The sequence below is a fragment of the Eschrichtius robustus genome, chromosome 14 (assembly GCF_028021215.1).
Source record: "Eschrichtius robustus isolate mEscRob2 chromosome 14, mEscRob2.pri, whole genome shotgun sequence".
NCBI classification, from domain to species: Eukaryota; Metazoa; Chordata; class Mammalia; order Artiodactyla; family Eschrichtiidae; genus Eschrichtius; species Eschrichtius robustus.
Window position 1 is genome coordinate 83,974,974 of NC_090837.1, and position 17,008 is coordinate 83,991,981.

Genomic DNA, 17,008 nt, shown 5'->3' on the forward strand with positions numbered 1-17,008 from the left:
TATGAGGTTAGTTTTGACTCAGAAAGCAACACTATTTATACCGTTTCACAGTATTTAAAGGAACTGATTATTTAATTTGCTTTGCTTTTTATTATAAGCTGCTATCCTTGAGCTTTTCTTACAGTTATAATTGTAAATTACACTACCATGGCAAGTCTGTTTCTAAGCGCACTCCTTTGCAAGACGATATTTTTATCTAGAGGCACTCTATAATTAGAGTTCACCCTATCACACCTCCAACTCAGTTCCAGAAAGTGTGGGTTTAGCCTAAGAGTAATTGTACTGACCTTCAGGTCGAGTCAAGTTTAATTGGATCGGTTATTTCTGGAGAAGAAACATCATCTATTTTTTGAAAAAGAACAAGGAAGGCAGAGATCCACTGACTGGAGAGAATGGTGTGAGGTTGACATGAGTCAGGAGAAAGCAGAGTTGCATGTGTCAAAGGGAACGACCCTGTCTTGGAAAGGGTAGAAGACACGTCTCTAAGTAGGGGTGATGGACATTTATCTTGACTTTGTCAGTTCAGTATCTGATCCCTTTCTGGGGTTGGGAATCTACCATTGTATGAATCTCTGAGAGATGGATCTTGCCTCCTACTCCCGAAACCAGAAGGTCACTCTCCCTGACCCCCAGCAGCCTAACCTTAGGCATGGGATGACCAATACTTGGTCAAAATGGTGCTCCTGCTTTGACTCTTGAGCAGGTGATACAACAAAGTAGGGACAGTTTAAATGTACCCATTCTGGTGGCACGGGGGTGATGGTCATGGTGATTGCAGACGGAGAATTACACAGAGCATTGCTTTTGTTGGTCAGGGAAAAGGAAGAACCAAGATCTGGAAGAAAAGAATGTAGACATTCCTCGGAATCTCTGCCAGTTGGGAACCAGTCTGCCTCCCGGGAACCACTGACCATCTTGGACCCAAGGGTGCCATCATGGTGGGCCACTTTGAAGCTTAAGCTTTTCCTTCCCTCTTAATAAGACACCATCCAAGCAACATGACAATATCAATTATTTTATTTTATTTTAATATTTTATTGAAGTATAGTTGATTTACAGTGTTGTGTTAATTTCTGCTGTAGAGCAAAGTGATTCAGTTATACATATATACATTCTTTTCATATTATTTTCCTTTATGGTTTATCACAGGATATTGATATTGAGTATAGTTCCCTGTGCTATAGGGACAAGTAGGCCCTTGTGGTTTATCCATCCTATGTGTACTAGTTTGCATCTGCTAATCCGAAACTCCCAATCCTTCCCTCCCCAACCCCTCCTCCTCCCATCACAGGACATGGCACTTGCTGATCCGTCTGCCTGGACTGCGTGCCCCTGTTGTTATTCCCACGGGGGCTCTTTCCCCTTCTTGCAGGTTGGCTCTGAAGTCACCTGCTCAGAGGGATCTCCGGGTCACCTCACTCAAAGTGCCCACGCCCGCCAACAGCACACACCCGCTTCGACACTCTCCATTTCTTTACCCGCATTATTTTTCTTCCCAGCACTAATCCCTCCTGCCACTGTATGCTTATTTGTTAACCCTGTGCCATCCTCTGGGTGAAACATTCCAAGCTGTCCCGTAAGCTCTTGCCTGCTTTCTGATCTGCGTTCACCATTTCCTCTCATTGCAAGAGGCGTTTTTCGAAAATTTTGCAACCTGGGAGCAGCAGATATTAGTTTTCCCATCAGGTTGATCCTTATTCTTGTCAGCAAAGACAAATCCTTGTCTTCTCAAGTCCATTGCCAAATGATGAGAGGCCGAATGCTCTTTCCTTTTCTGTAGAGCTAGTTACTTGAATAAAACGACTGTGGCATTAATAAGAGCATCAGCTAGTGATTACCGCTGCCTCAGGAAATGATAGAGGCTTGCTTTCAGGAAAGGAAGGCGTTATTTATTTTCATGTCCTATTTTTATGCCCAGCTCATTGCCTTGTGGAAAACAGGTGCTTAAAATGTCTTCATAAAACAGCTGAGTCTCTTTGAAACTTGATTTGTCATAATTTTATTCTTAAGAGTTGGGACAAACATTACAAGGATCTTGAAAAGTAAGATTCTCTTTTTCCTTTTTATTTGGGTGGAATTTTAAAAATCATTTAGGTGGTTTTGATTACTAATGATTAAAATGTGGATATGTGTTCCGCTCATTATATTTTGCCCCCAGTTGACAAAAGATGGAGTACTTAATACTGAATTCTAACAACAATTTCATATTTTCAATGACTACACAATATCAACAACTGACTTGGAAATAAATCTAGGTTTCAGAGATTTTTCTGTTTAATCATTCTTAAATATTCAAAGTACCTAAACCTCCAGTATTTTCAACCCTCCCCCTTCTTCACCTTTTTTTAACTTTGAAAGAGAGTTAAGCACAGGAGATACCTATGGAATTGAGACCGTAAACACTGACTAATGTTTGTCTATCACTCTAACGTAATACTAGGAAACAACTGAGGTAGGCTGATTATGTGCTTTTATGAATTTACAGATGGGGAAAGTGAAGAGCTTAAACCCTGCTTTCTGGTGCCAAATTAGGTCCCTTTTTTAGTCCAAGTTGTTGCTTTCTCTGTGTAGTTCCAGATTGGATGTTATCCTTCATTTTTTGCACTGAAATTTCAGCTTCTACTTCAATTTAAGAACAGTCTCCCTGGTGCGTAGTAACAACCAATGTATTCATGGCAGAAAATAATTTTGAAGGTAGACTCAGAGGGTTTCAAGGTCAGAGAAGACCTTAAAGGTAATTTTTATAAAGACCCTTTGATGCTGAATCTTGTCTTTAACACTCTCATCCAGTGCTCAACCACTATTTGGATGCCTCCAAGGTTGGAGACCTCTACACCACTGGCAAGAGCCCAGTTCGTCTTTGGGGAGTTTTGACGAGAAAGCTCGTTATTGTTTCAAAACTGTCCCTTTGTAACGTGGATCTAATGATCTGTTTTTTTCAAGGAACTTTTCACCAGTAGCATGGTAACTATTTCATCTTGTGTGCCTGAATCATTTTCTTTAGGTCAACAGCAATAACAAAGAATAATAATAAATCGCCACAGTCGCCACTGTTTATTACGGGTCTACTATAGGTCAGACCCTGCAAGGCCCCCTTGTATATACATTATCTGGGTGTCTGGTATATATATTATCATCTGCCATGTGTGTAGTAGGCATTTTGAATATAAAGAGAATAACAGCTAATTGTTTTGAGTATTTATGGTGAGCCAGATACTGGCAGTATTTTAAATATGTTAATTAAATCACGCAGCAATTCCAAGAGGTAGAGACTACTTGTTTTCCTAATTTTCCAGATGAAGTAACTGAGGCAGTGAGATTTCCCTGGGTCACACAGGAAGTGTCAGCTTTGGGTCTTAGCTATTATATGAACTGCCTCTCAGAAAAGCACAAAAGGTTAAAAAGGGCACACTGCCTGCCCATATGGAACGCCCAGGCTGTAGGAGAGAGGGAAACAGAAAACAGATGCCTTCAATGTGAGGAGATAAAGAGAATATGCCAGGCGAGTGGGGAGTACAGCGAACATACACCTATTCTGACCCAAGGGGAAGTCCAGGAGGGCTTCCTGGACGAGAGGGCATAGAAGAATAAGTAGGCTAGTAATGCTCAGGAGGAGGTGAGCTGGGCGAAGAGCACTGGGACAGAGGGCACAGCAGGAACAAAAGAATAGAGGTGAGAGACAGTGGAGTGTGTACAAGGAAGGGTGCTCTGGTCTGAATATTTGTGTCCCCCTAAAATCCAGATGTTGAAATCCTAACCCCTAAAGATGATAATAGGAGGTGGGGCCTTGGGGAAGTGCTTAGGTCTTAAGGGTGGACCCCTCATGAATGGGATGGTGCTCTTTTAAAAGAGATCCCACAGAGCTCCCTTGCCACTTCCATCCTGTGAGTGTTCCAGGAAAATGGGGTGCGAGGGGATGGTCACGTCCCAGGTCTTGGGTGAGTCCCTGGGACGGGCCGCCAAGTGAGAGTCCTTGGTAAGAATTCAAGAGAGTGAGCCATAGTAAAGTGAAAGCAGGTTTATTGAGAGAGGTACACATTCCATAGGCAGAACGTGGTCTGTCAGAAGGCGAGAGCGGTCCCAGGGTGTCAGGTCATCTGGAAAAGTGGGGTGGTTAGTGTTTATGGGCTGGGTAATTTCACAGGCTAACAAGTGGGAGGATTATTCCAACTACTCCAGAGAAGGGGCAGGGATTTCCAGGAACTGGGCCACCGCCCACTTTTTGACCTTTTATGGTCAGCCTCGGAACTGTCATGGCGACTGTGAGTGTGTCACTTAGCATATGCAAATATATTACAATGAGCGTATAATGAGGCTCAAGGTCTTCTGGAAGTCGAATCTTCCACCTTCTTGGGCCTAATTGGTTCTAACCAGTTTATGTCCTGTACTCAACGGCTAATGGTTGTGCCCTGCCCCCTTCCCTGCTGTCTCATGAGGACACAGAAGGTGCTGGCTAAGACAGCAGGAGGAACTTTACCAGAACAGCAACTTGATCTTGACTTCCCAGTCTCCAGAACTGTGAGCCCTAAGTTTCTGTTGTTTATAAGACACCCAGTCTGTGGTATTTTGTGATAGCAGCCCCAATGGACTCAGACAAAGGGTAGGGGTCTGGGAGGCTAGAGGCTGCTGTGACGCCAGGAAGTACAACTGAGTCACAGTGGATGTTTTCCATTAGTGTAAACAAAATTTGCATCACATTTTAAATGTAATTGGCGAGGTTATTATTTAAGGACAGACTTTCTGGAGAGAAAATATTTACACCATGAGAAATCCAGATCCACACATTTTATGTTTTTTTAAAGTAGATGAACGCAGTTACCACCGTCTTTTGTCAGCATAATTTGCTTCCCAGGACATGAGTCCTAAGCTCCCACAAGAGGACGGGTGTGTTTATTTGTCCTACCGCAATGCCGTCTCTTTCCATGGGGGAGTTCATCACTCCCACGTGTGGCTTTCAAGTCCGGCAAACACATTAACAGATGCATACAAAGCCCAGATGATGACGTAGAAGTCCTTCTTTGCTTATCATTTATCTGAATGTTCTATAGGTTGGATTCACACTCATTCTCAGATAAAAACCAAATATTGCCACTTAACATCCTCGGTATATTTATTTTTTAAACCCAGAGATATACACAAGACATCTAACTAGAGAAAATCTAGCTTTATCCATGTTAGCTGGAAATGTTAATCTGCATAACTAAAGGAAGCCAGGTGGTCAGCGGCCCTCACACCCACAGCACGATTTTGCTCAACAATAACAAGTTGTATACAAATCCGTTTCCATGGTTTGTTCATTGCAGCCGCTTTGCAGGTGGCGGAGGAGACGCAGCTTGTCTCTGCATGTTAAGGGGTGAGAATGTCACATTTCCCCACAACACGTTATAGACTAGTGTTTCATACATATGAGGCTCTTTGTCTAAGAGGGGAGTTTTATCCTGACAGGTTAAGATCCTGACCAAAGATGGTCCTGACCTTACTATTTTGTCTTCTCTCTTTTCAGTTTCAATTGCCTTTTGTTTTTCCTGCAAGAAACATTTCTCTCAAGTGCATGCAGGACACTGATGAATTCCTTTCTGATCTGAATTCAGTGGAACCCAAAGAATATGCTCAAAGAAGTAAGTAGGTTTTTCCTAACCCGTTGGGTAGGTGAACACAGGGCAGACAGGTTTGGGCTGGGGGCTAGAAAAACTCCTGAGAATTAAAAACCCAGAACCAAATAGGAAAGAGAAGATGATCCTCAATTTATAAATTGCTCCAGGAATCAAGGAGGGAGGAGGAATTTTTATTGCAGAAGGCAATAGAGGGGGTGGTATTCTAGCCAGAAGGAATCTAGCCAGAACCAATCTCTTAATAAGACGAGGATTATTTGTAAACTGTATGATGCTGTTTACTATTCTGAAGTTGATAACATTTCACTGTCATAGGGGATGGCTTGGTTTATTTCTTTTTCTAGACATTTAGTCTACTTTTGATAAAGAATTGCTTCATTATTCAGGAAACAGGTCTTGCCCATTATATGTTGGATAGTAAATTCTGAGGAGTATTCTGGTGAATGCATTGGCTCAAGCTGGAAGAAGTTCAATGGTAGCCAGACCTCTTTGCATGTGATATGGGTGGACATCAGGCTGCTGTAATTATTTTTGTTAGTTTCCCAAAATTATTTTCACAAATAAAGGGACATATATTGATATCTTCCTGACGGAAAGGGGCAGGAAATCAGATTCATTTTCAGTGGGATAACCTCTCTAGGAGAATGATTCATTGTTGATGCTGATGTAAACCACTAACAAGGAAAAATGTAAAAACTCACTCTTTCCAAAGCCAGAAACACTATCATAGCAATTTCCTTTTCTGTTTTGTACACATGCCTAGTTTATTTTGTATTGGAAAACCTTTAGTAGCATAATGTACATTATAAAGAGAAAACAAAAGTTTCGATCTAATATTGAGTAATTCAAGATGGCAAATGGTTTGAAGCAATTGCCATTCTACACTGAATTATATGTCCTGCTAGTTTATGAAACGGTAGGGAGATATGAATCCAATGGATTCAATAACCACCTTCAAGTTGTATTTTGGAATTGATTATGTTTTGCTACAACACTTGGTGATGTTTGACAGGGAACATTCTGACAAACCCAGGCCAAATAAGCTGGCCAAGGAAATCCAGAAGGGTGCAATGATTTCTGGTGATGCGGTGGTGGTACCTATTGTCATCATTAGTCACAGCCTTGTTGATGCTTTTCAAGGAAGAAAGCATTTATTTGTCTTATAAGTTACTCTAGTCATGTACCAACAATGTTTCATCTGTAGGCATCTGAAAGTTGAAATTCTTTTTTTTTTTTTTTTAGTTAAAAATATTTCCCTGTGTTGAATGGTCCAAGAAAGAATTGAATGATGTACATAAGTGGATAGATGACAATAACTTAATTTAACAGATGAATACTACTATCTAGTGTTTTAACTGATTTTCTTTCTAACGCACCCCCAAAACACTTGACGTCATTGCTTTGGCATTTTGCCTGAGATTTTTGAGCACAGAACGTAGTTCTGACCTTTGTTCTCAGCATGGTTTTCCTGGCAGTCATGTGGATGCAAAAAAATGAGTCAATATTTAGAGAGTACTTTTACATGGCAGGTACTGTCCCCAGCCCTATGCAAAAGTTGTCTCACTTAGTCCTAATGCACCCCACCACCATGGGTAGGGTGTTATTATCACCTCTATTTTATAAATGAACCACGAAGATGTAAAGTATCTTGCCAAAATAGGTGGTGCAGATAGGATTTCAACCCAGATCATCTGATTCCCGAGCCTGCATTTTCAATCACTGCCTAAATAAGCAGCAACCAGAGAAACAAGGCAAAAAAATAGTCATCAGCAAAAAAAGGAATGAAGCAGAGATACGTGTATCAATATGGAGGGAATATACTGAAGTAACATCAAGAAAAAAAAAGTTGTAGAAGAATATATATAGTATGTAAAGTTTAAAAAATGCAAATTAAGGTGCTCTACTTCTTCGGGAGACATATGTATGTAGTACAAATGGAAAGAAAGTCATGAGAATGATAACCTCCAAATTCAGTTAGAGGTTGCCTTGCAGTGGGCATGGTGAGGGTGCAGATGTAACTGGGGACCCATCAGATCTCAAACGATGGGTCAAGTTGTGTTTTTTTAAGCTGGATGACTGAAACCTAGGTGTTTCTTACTGTTTTTCTTTATGCCTTTTTAAGATATTAAATGTTGCATAATAATGTTTCAAAACTCCATCCCCAATCCAAAGCACAGAGATGACAGTAGGAGAACCTCTGAATATGGGTGGGGTCTGAGGAATAAAGCGGAGAGAAAGTGTTCTTGAACTTCAGGCTGACATGTTTTTGCACAAGGGAATCGGCATCATTGCTGCTCAGGAGCAGGAGAGAGCCTGATATTAGAGCCTGAGACAGACACTCAGTCTGGCAGTGGGAGGATGGATTAAACAGCATGGAGCTTATGAGAAGGAAGAGTATAGTAATACAGCTCCAAAATGAAGTTCCCGTGCTTCCTTCCCACCATCCTTCTCCATTCACTTTCACGCCCACCATCTTAACGGGAACAGAACCCATCAAACAGTATCTGTATGCTTTAATTTTGCCACCCTCTTGGGTCCCTGTCTGATTTTATCCCTTCTTTCATTTCTGAAGTCCTCAGGCCAGTGTTCTGGCCCCTCTGCTTCTGATTTTGTTTTTTGTTTTGTTTTTACGCTCCATAATCCACAGAAATCTACATTGAATCCCTTATCACATATAAAAATTGCAGCCTAAAAGATCTCTGTAACCAAGTAGATACAACTTACATTTTCAAGAAGAGAAAAATTCGATTAAAAACTATTGAGCATCTAGAAAATAAAATATCATGAACTAAAAATAATGCCTTTGAAAAATATTTAATGGTATGGAAGATAATCTTAGTATATTATTAAGGAAAAACATCAGGATACAAAACAATATGTATAATATAATACCTTTTTTGGAAAACATATAGAGATAACTGTGTGTATATGTGTGTATGTATATATATATAATATAGATATATATATATATATTTATACAGAAACATATTTATAGAGACAGAGAGAGAGAGAGAGGTGCTATGTCTCTTTTGTAGAGAGAGATTGTCTATCTTGTTTTCCTTTGCTAACTCAAAACCTAGCATGGTGCCTGGAACTCAGAGTGTGTATTAGGTGTATACCACATCAATCACATATATATATAAATGAATGATTAATAAAAGACTATGAAAACACTCAAAAAAAAAATCTCTGGCATCCTCCCTCCTGATGAATCATTTTTTTCTCTCAATTTTCTTTCTCCTTGACCACTGTGGTATTAACTTCCTTCTTAAAACTCATCTGTTTCTAATTCAGGGATGCTCTTTCCTGATGGGGATCCTTCTTCTCTCTGCTGCCCTTTCTCTCTGTACCTGATCGCCTGTACCTTCCCACCTGTTCCTTTCCTCATTGTACATTTCTTGTAAACAAATCACATTTTAGAGACAAGGTGTTGACCCACAGACATTGTGTTGGGCTGGCAGTCCTGATGCCTGGGCTCTCATCCTGTTTAGGCCGATAGTCAGCTGTGTGGTTGGCCCTACCCAAGCCATGTCACTTTGCTGAACAAGTTTCCTCACCTATGAAGTGGAGAGGCTGTGTTTCTCAAAGTCTGAAAATCTACAGCAGCTTCAAAAATGTTCTAATTCCTGCACCCACCAATCTGCTCCAGCCGGGGTTAAATGTTCAGTCTGGTTGTCCAACACAGTGACTTGTAATGGTTGAATCACATAAATTAACAATTGAGTAAACTATGTTAAGAGCAAAAGGAATGAATACCCCACATTCACCACTTCCTAACTGTTGTACGCACTTGACCATCATCTGTACTCCTGAACTGAGTCTGTGTGGCGGAAATGTATTGCTGTGCTATTGCACATCATCCTTTAAGCTCAAGTTTAGGGATGTCAGGCTGGGAGCTTGAAGTCAGCTGTGGTAGAAGTATATTCACCACACAAGTCAGCAATCGCTGTAGGTCAGGGCTTGATGTTTTGTTGACTGTCTAGGCTTCAGAAGTTGATGGAGAAAATGTTACAAATTAAAATAAAACTTAAACGTGTGTTACGTCTACAGCCTTTGCATTATAAATAGCACCCAAAAACTGTTATTCAGCAAAAACATTGCTCACATCATGGACAAATGAGTGAAGTTCTGACATATATCTTTCTGGCTTCATATCCATATTACTCATTAAGGTGGACAAAAATATCACCCAACATTTATGTGGGGATGACACTCACTGGTGTCATAGGTAAAATCATAGGTTGGCTACAGATATGAGAGTCTGGCAAAAATTAGTGAACGCATTCTGTGAGAATCAGTTGGCTATATATGGAATTTATAACAAGGAATATTATTGATTTAATTATTATTTGTAATCTGTGCGTGGTATGGGCTGAATTGTGTTCCTCTCAAATTCATATGTTGAGGACTTAACCCCAGTACTTCAGAATGTGACTGTACTTGGAGACGGGGTCTTTAAGGAGATAATTAATGTGAAATGAGGTCATTGGGATGGGCCCTAATCTAACATGACTGGTGCTTTTATAAGAAGAGGAGATTAGGACACAGACACACCCAGAGGGAAGGCCAAGTGAAGGTGCAGAGAAGGTGGCCATCTACAAGCCAAGGAGAGAGGCCTCAGTAGAAACCAACCCTGCCAACACCTTGATCTTGGACTTTTAGCCTCCATGACTGTGAGGAAATATATTTCTGTTGTTTAAGCCACCCAGTCTGTGGTATTTTGTAATGGTAGCCTGAGCAAAGTAATACACTATGCTATACAGCCTTTATATCAGTATAATTTATGGTGTATGTGTGTGTGTGTGTGTGTGTGTGTGTGTGTGTGTATATATATATATATATATATATATATATATATTTATTTATTTATTTTTTTTTCCCCCCTCATTCTGGGGAGAGAGCAGATTATTAAACATTTATCTTCACGGCCCAGCCCCACCCCACTGCTAGCAAAACCTCTAGGAGCTGGACTTTTTTTTTTTTTGCTTCGTTGGGTCTTCATTGCCACGCACGGGCTTTCTCTAATTGCGGCGAATGGGGGCTACTCTTCGTTGTGGTGTGTGGGCTTCTCATTGCAGTGGCTTCTCTTGTTGCAGAGCACAGGCTCTAGGCATGTGGGCTTCAGTAGTTGTGGCATGCGGGCTCAGTAGTTGCGGTGCGAGGGCTCTAGGGCACATGGGCTTCAGTAGTTGTGGTGCACGGGCTCTAGAGCGCAGGCTCAGTAGTTGTGCCACACGGACTTAGTTGCTCCGTGGCATGTGGGATCTTCCCGGACCAGGGCTCGAACCCGTGTCCCCTGCATTGGCAGGCGGATTCTTAAGCACTGCGCCACCAGGGAAGTCCCTAGGAGGTGGACTTAAGAATCTGAATTTTAAGGAAGTTTCTTACCTGATTCTGATCATTGTGATGGTTAGCTGAAAATAGGGATGTCAGTTTTACTGGTAATTACTGGTGAAAACATACGTCAGACAAGATTCCAAAAGTAGACACAATACCCACCCCCCTGTATTAGTTTGCTAGGGCTGCTGTAACAAAGTACCACAGACTGAGGGGCTTAACCAAGGGAAATTTATTTTCTCACAGTTCTGGAGGCTGGAAGTTCAAGATCAAGATGCTGGTAGGGTTGGTTTCCTCTGTGACCTCTCTCCTTGGCTTGCAGATGGCCAATGACCGCCTTCTCCCTGGTGTCTCTCTGTGTGTCCAAATATCCTTTTATACAGACACCAGTCAGATTGGATCAGGGGCCACCCTAACAGCCTCATTTTAACCTAAAAACCCCTTTTCGGGACTTCCCTGGTGGTCCAGGGGGTGAGACTCCAAGCTCTCAATGCAGGGGGCCTGGGTTCGATCCCTGGTTGGGGAACTAGATCCCACATGCATGCCGCAGCTAAGAGTCTGTATGCCACAACTAAGGAGTCCACATGCCACAACTAAGAAGCCCGCATGTCACAACTAAAAAAATCCTGCATGCTGCAACTAAGACCTGGTGCAGCCAAAATAAATAAACAAATAAATAAAAATTAAAATAAATAAATATTAACCTAATCACCTCCTTTTAAAAGCCCTATCTCCAAATGTAGTCACATTCTGAGGTACTGGGGGTTAGGGCTTCAACATATGAATATTGGGATGGGGGGAGGTGGGTGTGGGGAACACAGTTCAGCCCATACATCCTGTAAAAGCCCATTTTGGATTTCTAACCTCTAGAACAATACGATAAATAATGTGTGTTGTTTTAAGCCACAGAGTTACAGCAATCAAAGTTACATTTTTTTACAGCAGCCATAGGAAACTCATACAGACTTGCAGGAAGCTCACTTTGATTAGTGTGGCCACACATCCCGGTGACCCCATTTCTTACAGTTTTTCCTACCCTTTTGTTCTATCACCACTTTTGGTTCTGCACTCCTGACACCTACTTGTTTTCCTTGCTATGTTTTTAATGTTGGACTCAAGTATAAAATGGTCAATTTATTTAGTAAATATGTGATCCTTATTAAATATATATGGAGGTAGAAGTATATCTATATATCCATATATCCTTTTCAGTCATTCTAATCTGGGAACTTAATACCTTTGGCTTTATCATATGTGTTCTAGAATAATGATTTCACGTCTCTTGTCTGAATATCTTGTCTTGTTCCATCTTTTCTCTGGAGGAAGGGCACCTGGAAACTAAGAAGGGTTTATGGCCTTCTGTGTTGGCAGTTGGTATAAATGTATATAATTTAAAAAGCAGGGGCTTCCCTGGTGGCGCAGTGGTTGAGAATCTGCCTGCTCATGCAGGGGGCACGGGTTCGAGCCCTGGTCTGGGAAGATCCCACATGCCGCGGAGCGGCTGGGCCCGTGAGCCACAATTACTGAGCCTGCGCGTCTGGAACCTGTGCTCCGCAACAAGCGAGGCCGCGATAGTGAGAGGCCCGCGCACCGCGATGAAGAGTGGCTCCCGCTCGCCGCAACTAGAGAAAGCCCTCGCACAGAAGCGAAGACCCAACACAGCCATAAATAAATAAATTAAAAAAAAAAAAAAAAAAAAAAAGCGATGACCAGAACACACAATAGAAAAACTATTGAAAGGGGGCTCTGAAGCCATGTTGTGTGTCTTTGGTCCCATCAGGCATCCGATCGGTTATTTCTTCAGGTCTTTCCATGGCCCACTGTGTTCTCCAGTTTCCACCCTCCTGGGGTCCTACCTCTCCATGAACTTGTCAGACCTTCCCCGAGCACATGGCAGCTGCTTCTCTCTAGGCTCGTAGCTTCCCCAACGACCCTCACAAGCTAGTTAGTAGCATCCTTGGCTTGGATTAGAATCCCCACTCTGAGAGTGTTGTGGGTTGAACTGTGTCCTCCAAAAAGATATGTTGAATCCCGAACCCCTGGTACCGTGGATTTGTGATCCTATTTGGAAATAGGCTCTTTATAGATGTAATCAAGTTAAGATGAGGTCATGCTGGATTTGGAAGAGTCCTAACCCAGTGACTGGTGTCCTTATGAGGGAACTACACACACAGACACGGAGACACACAGGGAGAGTTGATGCGTAACGACTGAGGCAGAGATTGAAGTGATGTGTCTAGAAGCCAAGGAACGCCAAGGACGGCCGGCAACCACCAGGAGCGAGGAGAGAGGAGTGGGCAGATTCTCCTCCAGAGCCTCCAGAAGGAACCAACCCCGCTGACCCCTTGATTTCAGACTTCTAGTCTCCAGAACTGTGGGACAAAAAATTTCTGTTGTTTCAAGCCACCCAGTTGGTGGAAATTTGTTAAGACAGCCCTAGGAAACAAATACAGGGAGCTATGGCCTCTCAAAACCACCATCCAGAAGAAAAAAGCATGTGTTTATTATCTGAGACAAAAATGAAAAAGCAAAACAAGCAGTCTCAGGTAGGTCCTGGAATTCATTTTCCTTGAGATATACCAGGCCCACCCATGGTCATTTCATCAAGTCCAAGCAGACCCATTTGTAGCACTGTCTACAGCGGAGGGCTTTCAGAGGGAATCTGTTTATATGGAATTAAAACTTTGCTTAGCATATCGAGGCCCTGATGGTTTCACATGATGTCTGCATTTTCCTGTACTTTGTTCCTCGGGGGAAAGAAGGAGGCGGGTGGAGGGAGGCTTCTGGTTCCCAAGCAGCCTGCAGGGTTTTTCATTTCCTGTTTTCTCTAATCTCCTCACAGCCTTGAAATCTTCCCCAAGCAGCTACTTTTGCTATGAAACTTTCTTAACCCTTCAAGTCCCTTCTCCCTGGTCCTCATCCTTCATTCAGCCCACCCTGATGGCTGGGTTGCCGAACTGCCTACTCTGATCACTTACTCCCTTGGTTTCATCGTTTATCTCTTGAGGTGATTATTTCATGTCTCCTATCTGTGTGTCTCATCCTCTCCCCTGGAAGCCAAGGCCTGTGTTTACACTCCTGGCATAGGAGGTAATCCATAGGTGGCACTCACTGGGGGAGCCAATCACTGGCCCCAGCCCTGCCTTTGTTCTCTGGTCATCAGTGGAGGAGTGACCATCTACATGATTTGCGTTCTCAGAATGTTGCCTCTTTTCCCACCTGGCTGTCAGTCTAGAGGGCATTTTACTCAAGCCCAGCCTCTCCACTGGTGCTGGAGCTAGGGGCAGAAAAGATGCTGAAACCAAGAAAATCTCAGAATAGAGAAAGGGTGACACAAGGGGCTTCACTGAAATTTCTGGGTTAGCTGGATTTCAAATATCCATGTTGTGGTAGGCTGAAACTTGGATCCCCAAAGATATCTCATTCTAATCCCTGGGACCTGTGAATATTACCTTATATGGAAACAAGAGCTATGCAGATATGTTTAAGTTAAAGATGTTGAGATGAGGAGTTTATCCTGGCTTACCCACATGGGCCCTAAATGCAATCACATGTATCCTTAGAAGATGGAGGCAGAGGTGGAGGGAGATTTGACACACAGAGGAGAAGGTGATGTGACCACAGAGGCAGGGATCGGAGTGAGGTGGCCACAAGCCAAGGGATGCTGGCAGCCACCAGAAGCTGGAAGAGGCAAAGGATGGACTTTCCCCTGAGGCCTCCAGAAGGAGCACAGCCCTGCTGACACCTTGATTTTGACTCAGTGATACTGATTTTGGACTTCTGGCCTCCAAAACTGTGAGAGAGTAAATTTCTGTGCCACCAAGTTTGCAGTAATTTGTAATAGCAGTCACAGGAAACTAATACACATACTATTCTCGTTCTTGAAGTCCAAGATTAACAGTTGGTCAGAGGCAAGGGGGACTGCCAAGAGGTGTTTGTAAAGAGCCTGCTTCAGGAACTTGGATATCAAATCGACAGCACATTCAGATCTTTCATCCACAAGGAGATCACTGACAACTGATGCTCAGCGTTTAATGTGTATCCAATGCAGGGCAAGGACTATTCAATTCTAGTTTTAAAAAATCTGCAGTGTAACACAGCCATCTGGTAGGTGCTTAATAAATATTTGCTGTAAATGTTGAAGATGATTGCTGCTTTCAGGATTTGTTTGTGGCTCAGCATTCCAGAAGCTTCTGGTGCCTTCACCTTCCTGATGTAAGTGCATCCATATTTTAAAATTTAAGACCATTGACCAAGGTCTCTCTTTCCTTCATTTAAACCCAGAAATTAATCAATTCTGCATTTTAATATCCGCATATCGTTGCCAAGAAAGAAAATGTGTCTGCTAATTAGCTCAGCAGAATTGAAACAAATTGTTTTTAATCTTTTGGAAATGAAAACTTGGAACAACTGCCATGCAGTTTGAAGTAACAGGTGGGTTTAATCATTAGTTTATTCTATCCTTCCCTCCCGTGACCATCACAATGTATTTAGATTTGGATAGGGCCCATGGCCTGGCATCTCAGGTTCTTGACAGAAACTAATTAAGGATAAGGCAGGAAAAGAACAACCTGTCCATTCGAGTTCATAACCAGAAAGGAAACGAATGCAATTGAAAATCTGCACAGCATACAAAATAACCTCAGCTAGAAAACCATAAATCCAATCCATTTACAAAGCAAAACACCAATTGGAAAGAGAACTAGAGTTTAATCTTCTCAAGTGAAGAATTAGGTATCTCTCTACATTTGTCCTTCAGGGATTTATCCAAGGGTCAAGACAGGCTCTTATAGTTCCAGATCCTTAAACTTTAGGCTATCAAGTTTGGAATACCCAGTGATGGAGAAGGGAATTTGGAAATCATGCAGTCTATTTATAATAAATACATCCAGTTTTGTTTTTGACACAGAGAGGACCTTATAATACATTTGTGGAGCTGGATTTGGGGCAATTGCACTTATTTTTTTCAAAAGTTAATTCAATTAACTCAGCAAATGTTTATTGACCTCCTCCTCTGAAATATCCACTGATGAAGACACAGCCCCTCCCTCACAGGGGAGACAGGCCAACAGCTACAGGCCTTCTAGTCTGATACACTAAGCTAGAGTCTGGGCTACTTCCTGGGCAGACCATCTTTCAGCCCAGACTCAAAGGATGATTCAGCATTTGCCAGGCAGACAGGAAGGAGGAACATTCCAGGCAGAAAGACAGACAAGTGCGGGCCTGGTGCATTCTGTATAATGGAGCAGAGGAAATGGGCGTGGGTGTGGGACGATGAAACTAGAGGCAGGTCTGGTCACGAAAGGCCTTTTAAACCGAGCTCGGAGTCTGGAATTAATCTGAAAGAGCACAGCAGTCAAGGCTAGCGGCACACAGCATCTCCTGGGAACATTTGAAAAACAGTTAATGCCCAAGCCTCACCCCTGACCAATTAAGTCATTCTTTGTGAGGGTGGAGCCTGGGCGTTAGTATTTTTTAAAAATTGCCCCAGGTGATTCTAATGTCTGCCCAGGATTGAAAATCCCCTCTCTAGATAAGAGATCTGCAAAGGTTTCCTCTAAAGAACCAGATAGTAAATATTTTCAGTTTTGTGGTCTGTACAGCCTCTGTTGCAACTACTCAACCTTGCCTGTATTAATAAAGCAGCATTGACAATATGTAAACAAATGAGATGGCTGTATTCCAATAAAACTACTTACAAAAATAGCAGGACCATAGTTTGCCAACTCCTACTCTAGAGGATGGAATACCTTTGAAGAATTTTTAAAAATATTGATTTTAAAATTCTGTTCATATTTTATTGTTTATACACTATATTTGTTAAATACGTGATTCTATTCTCATGGTAAAAGAATGGAAACAATACAGACAAAGCTCAAGTCTTTTTTGTTCACTCATTCAATTCTTAGTCCCCTACCAGGATAACAGCTGTTTAGCAATAGGTGTGTATCCTTCTAGAACTTTCCAGAACTTTCTCCTTGCATTTTTGTTCATCTATATCTACCAGAAAGATATTGTTTTGTTTTGTAAAATTGAAAAATATATTTATTGCTCTTAAT

The 17,008-nt window shown here is 42.0% G+C and overlaps 1 protein-coding gene across 1 annotated transcript in view; it reads left to right on the plus strand.

Moving 5' to 3' along the window:
• Positions 1-4,398: 4,398 nt before the first annotated feature.
• The window catches only part of LOC137776228 (O-acyltransferase like protein-like), a 62,453-nt gene continuing 49,843 nt past the window's right edge, over positions 4,399-17,008 (plus strand). The window contains 2 exon segments of the mRNA XM_068562466.1: positions 4,399-4,518; positions 5,504-5,618. Of these exon segments, the coding sequence (XP_068418567.1) occupies positions 4,399-4,518; positions 5,504-5,618 (235 nt within the window).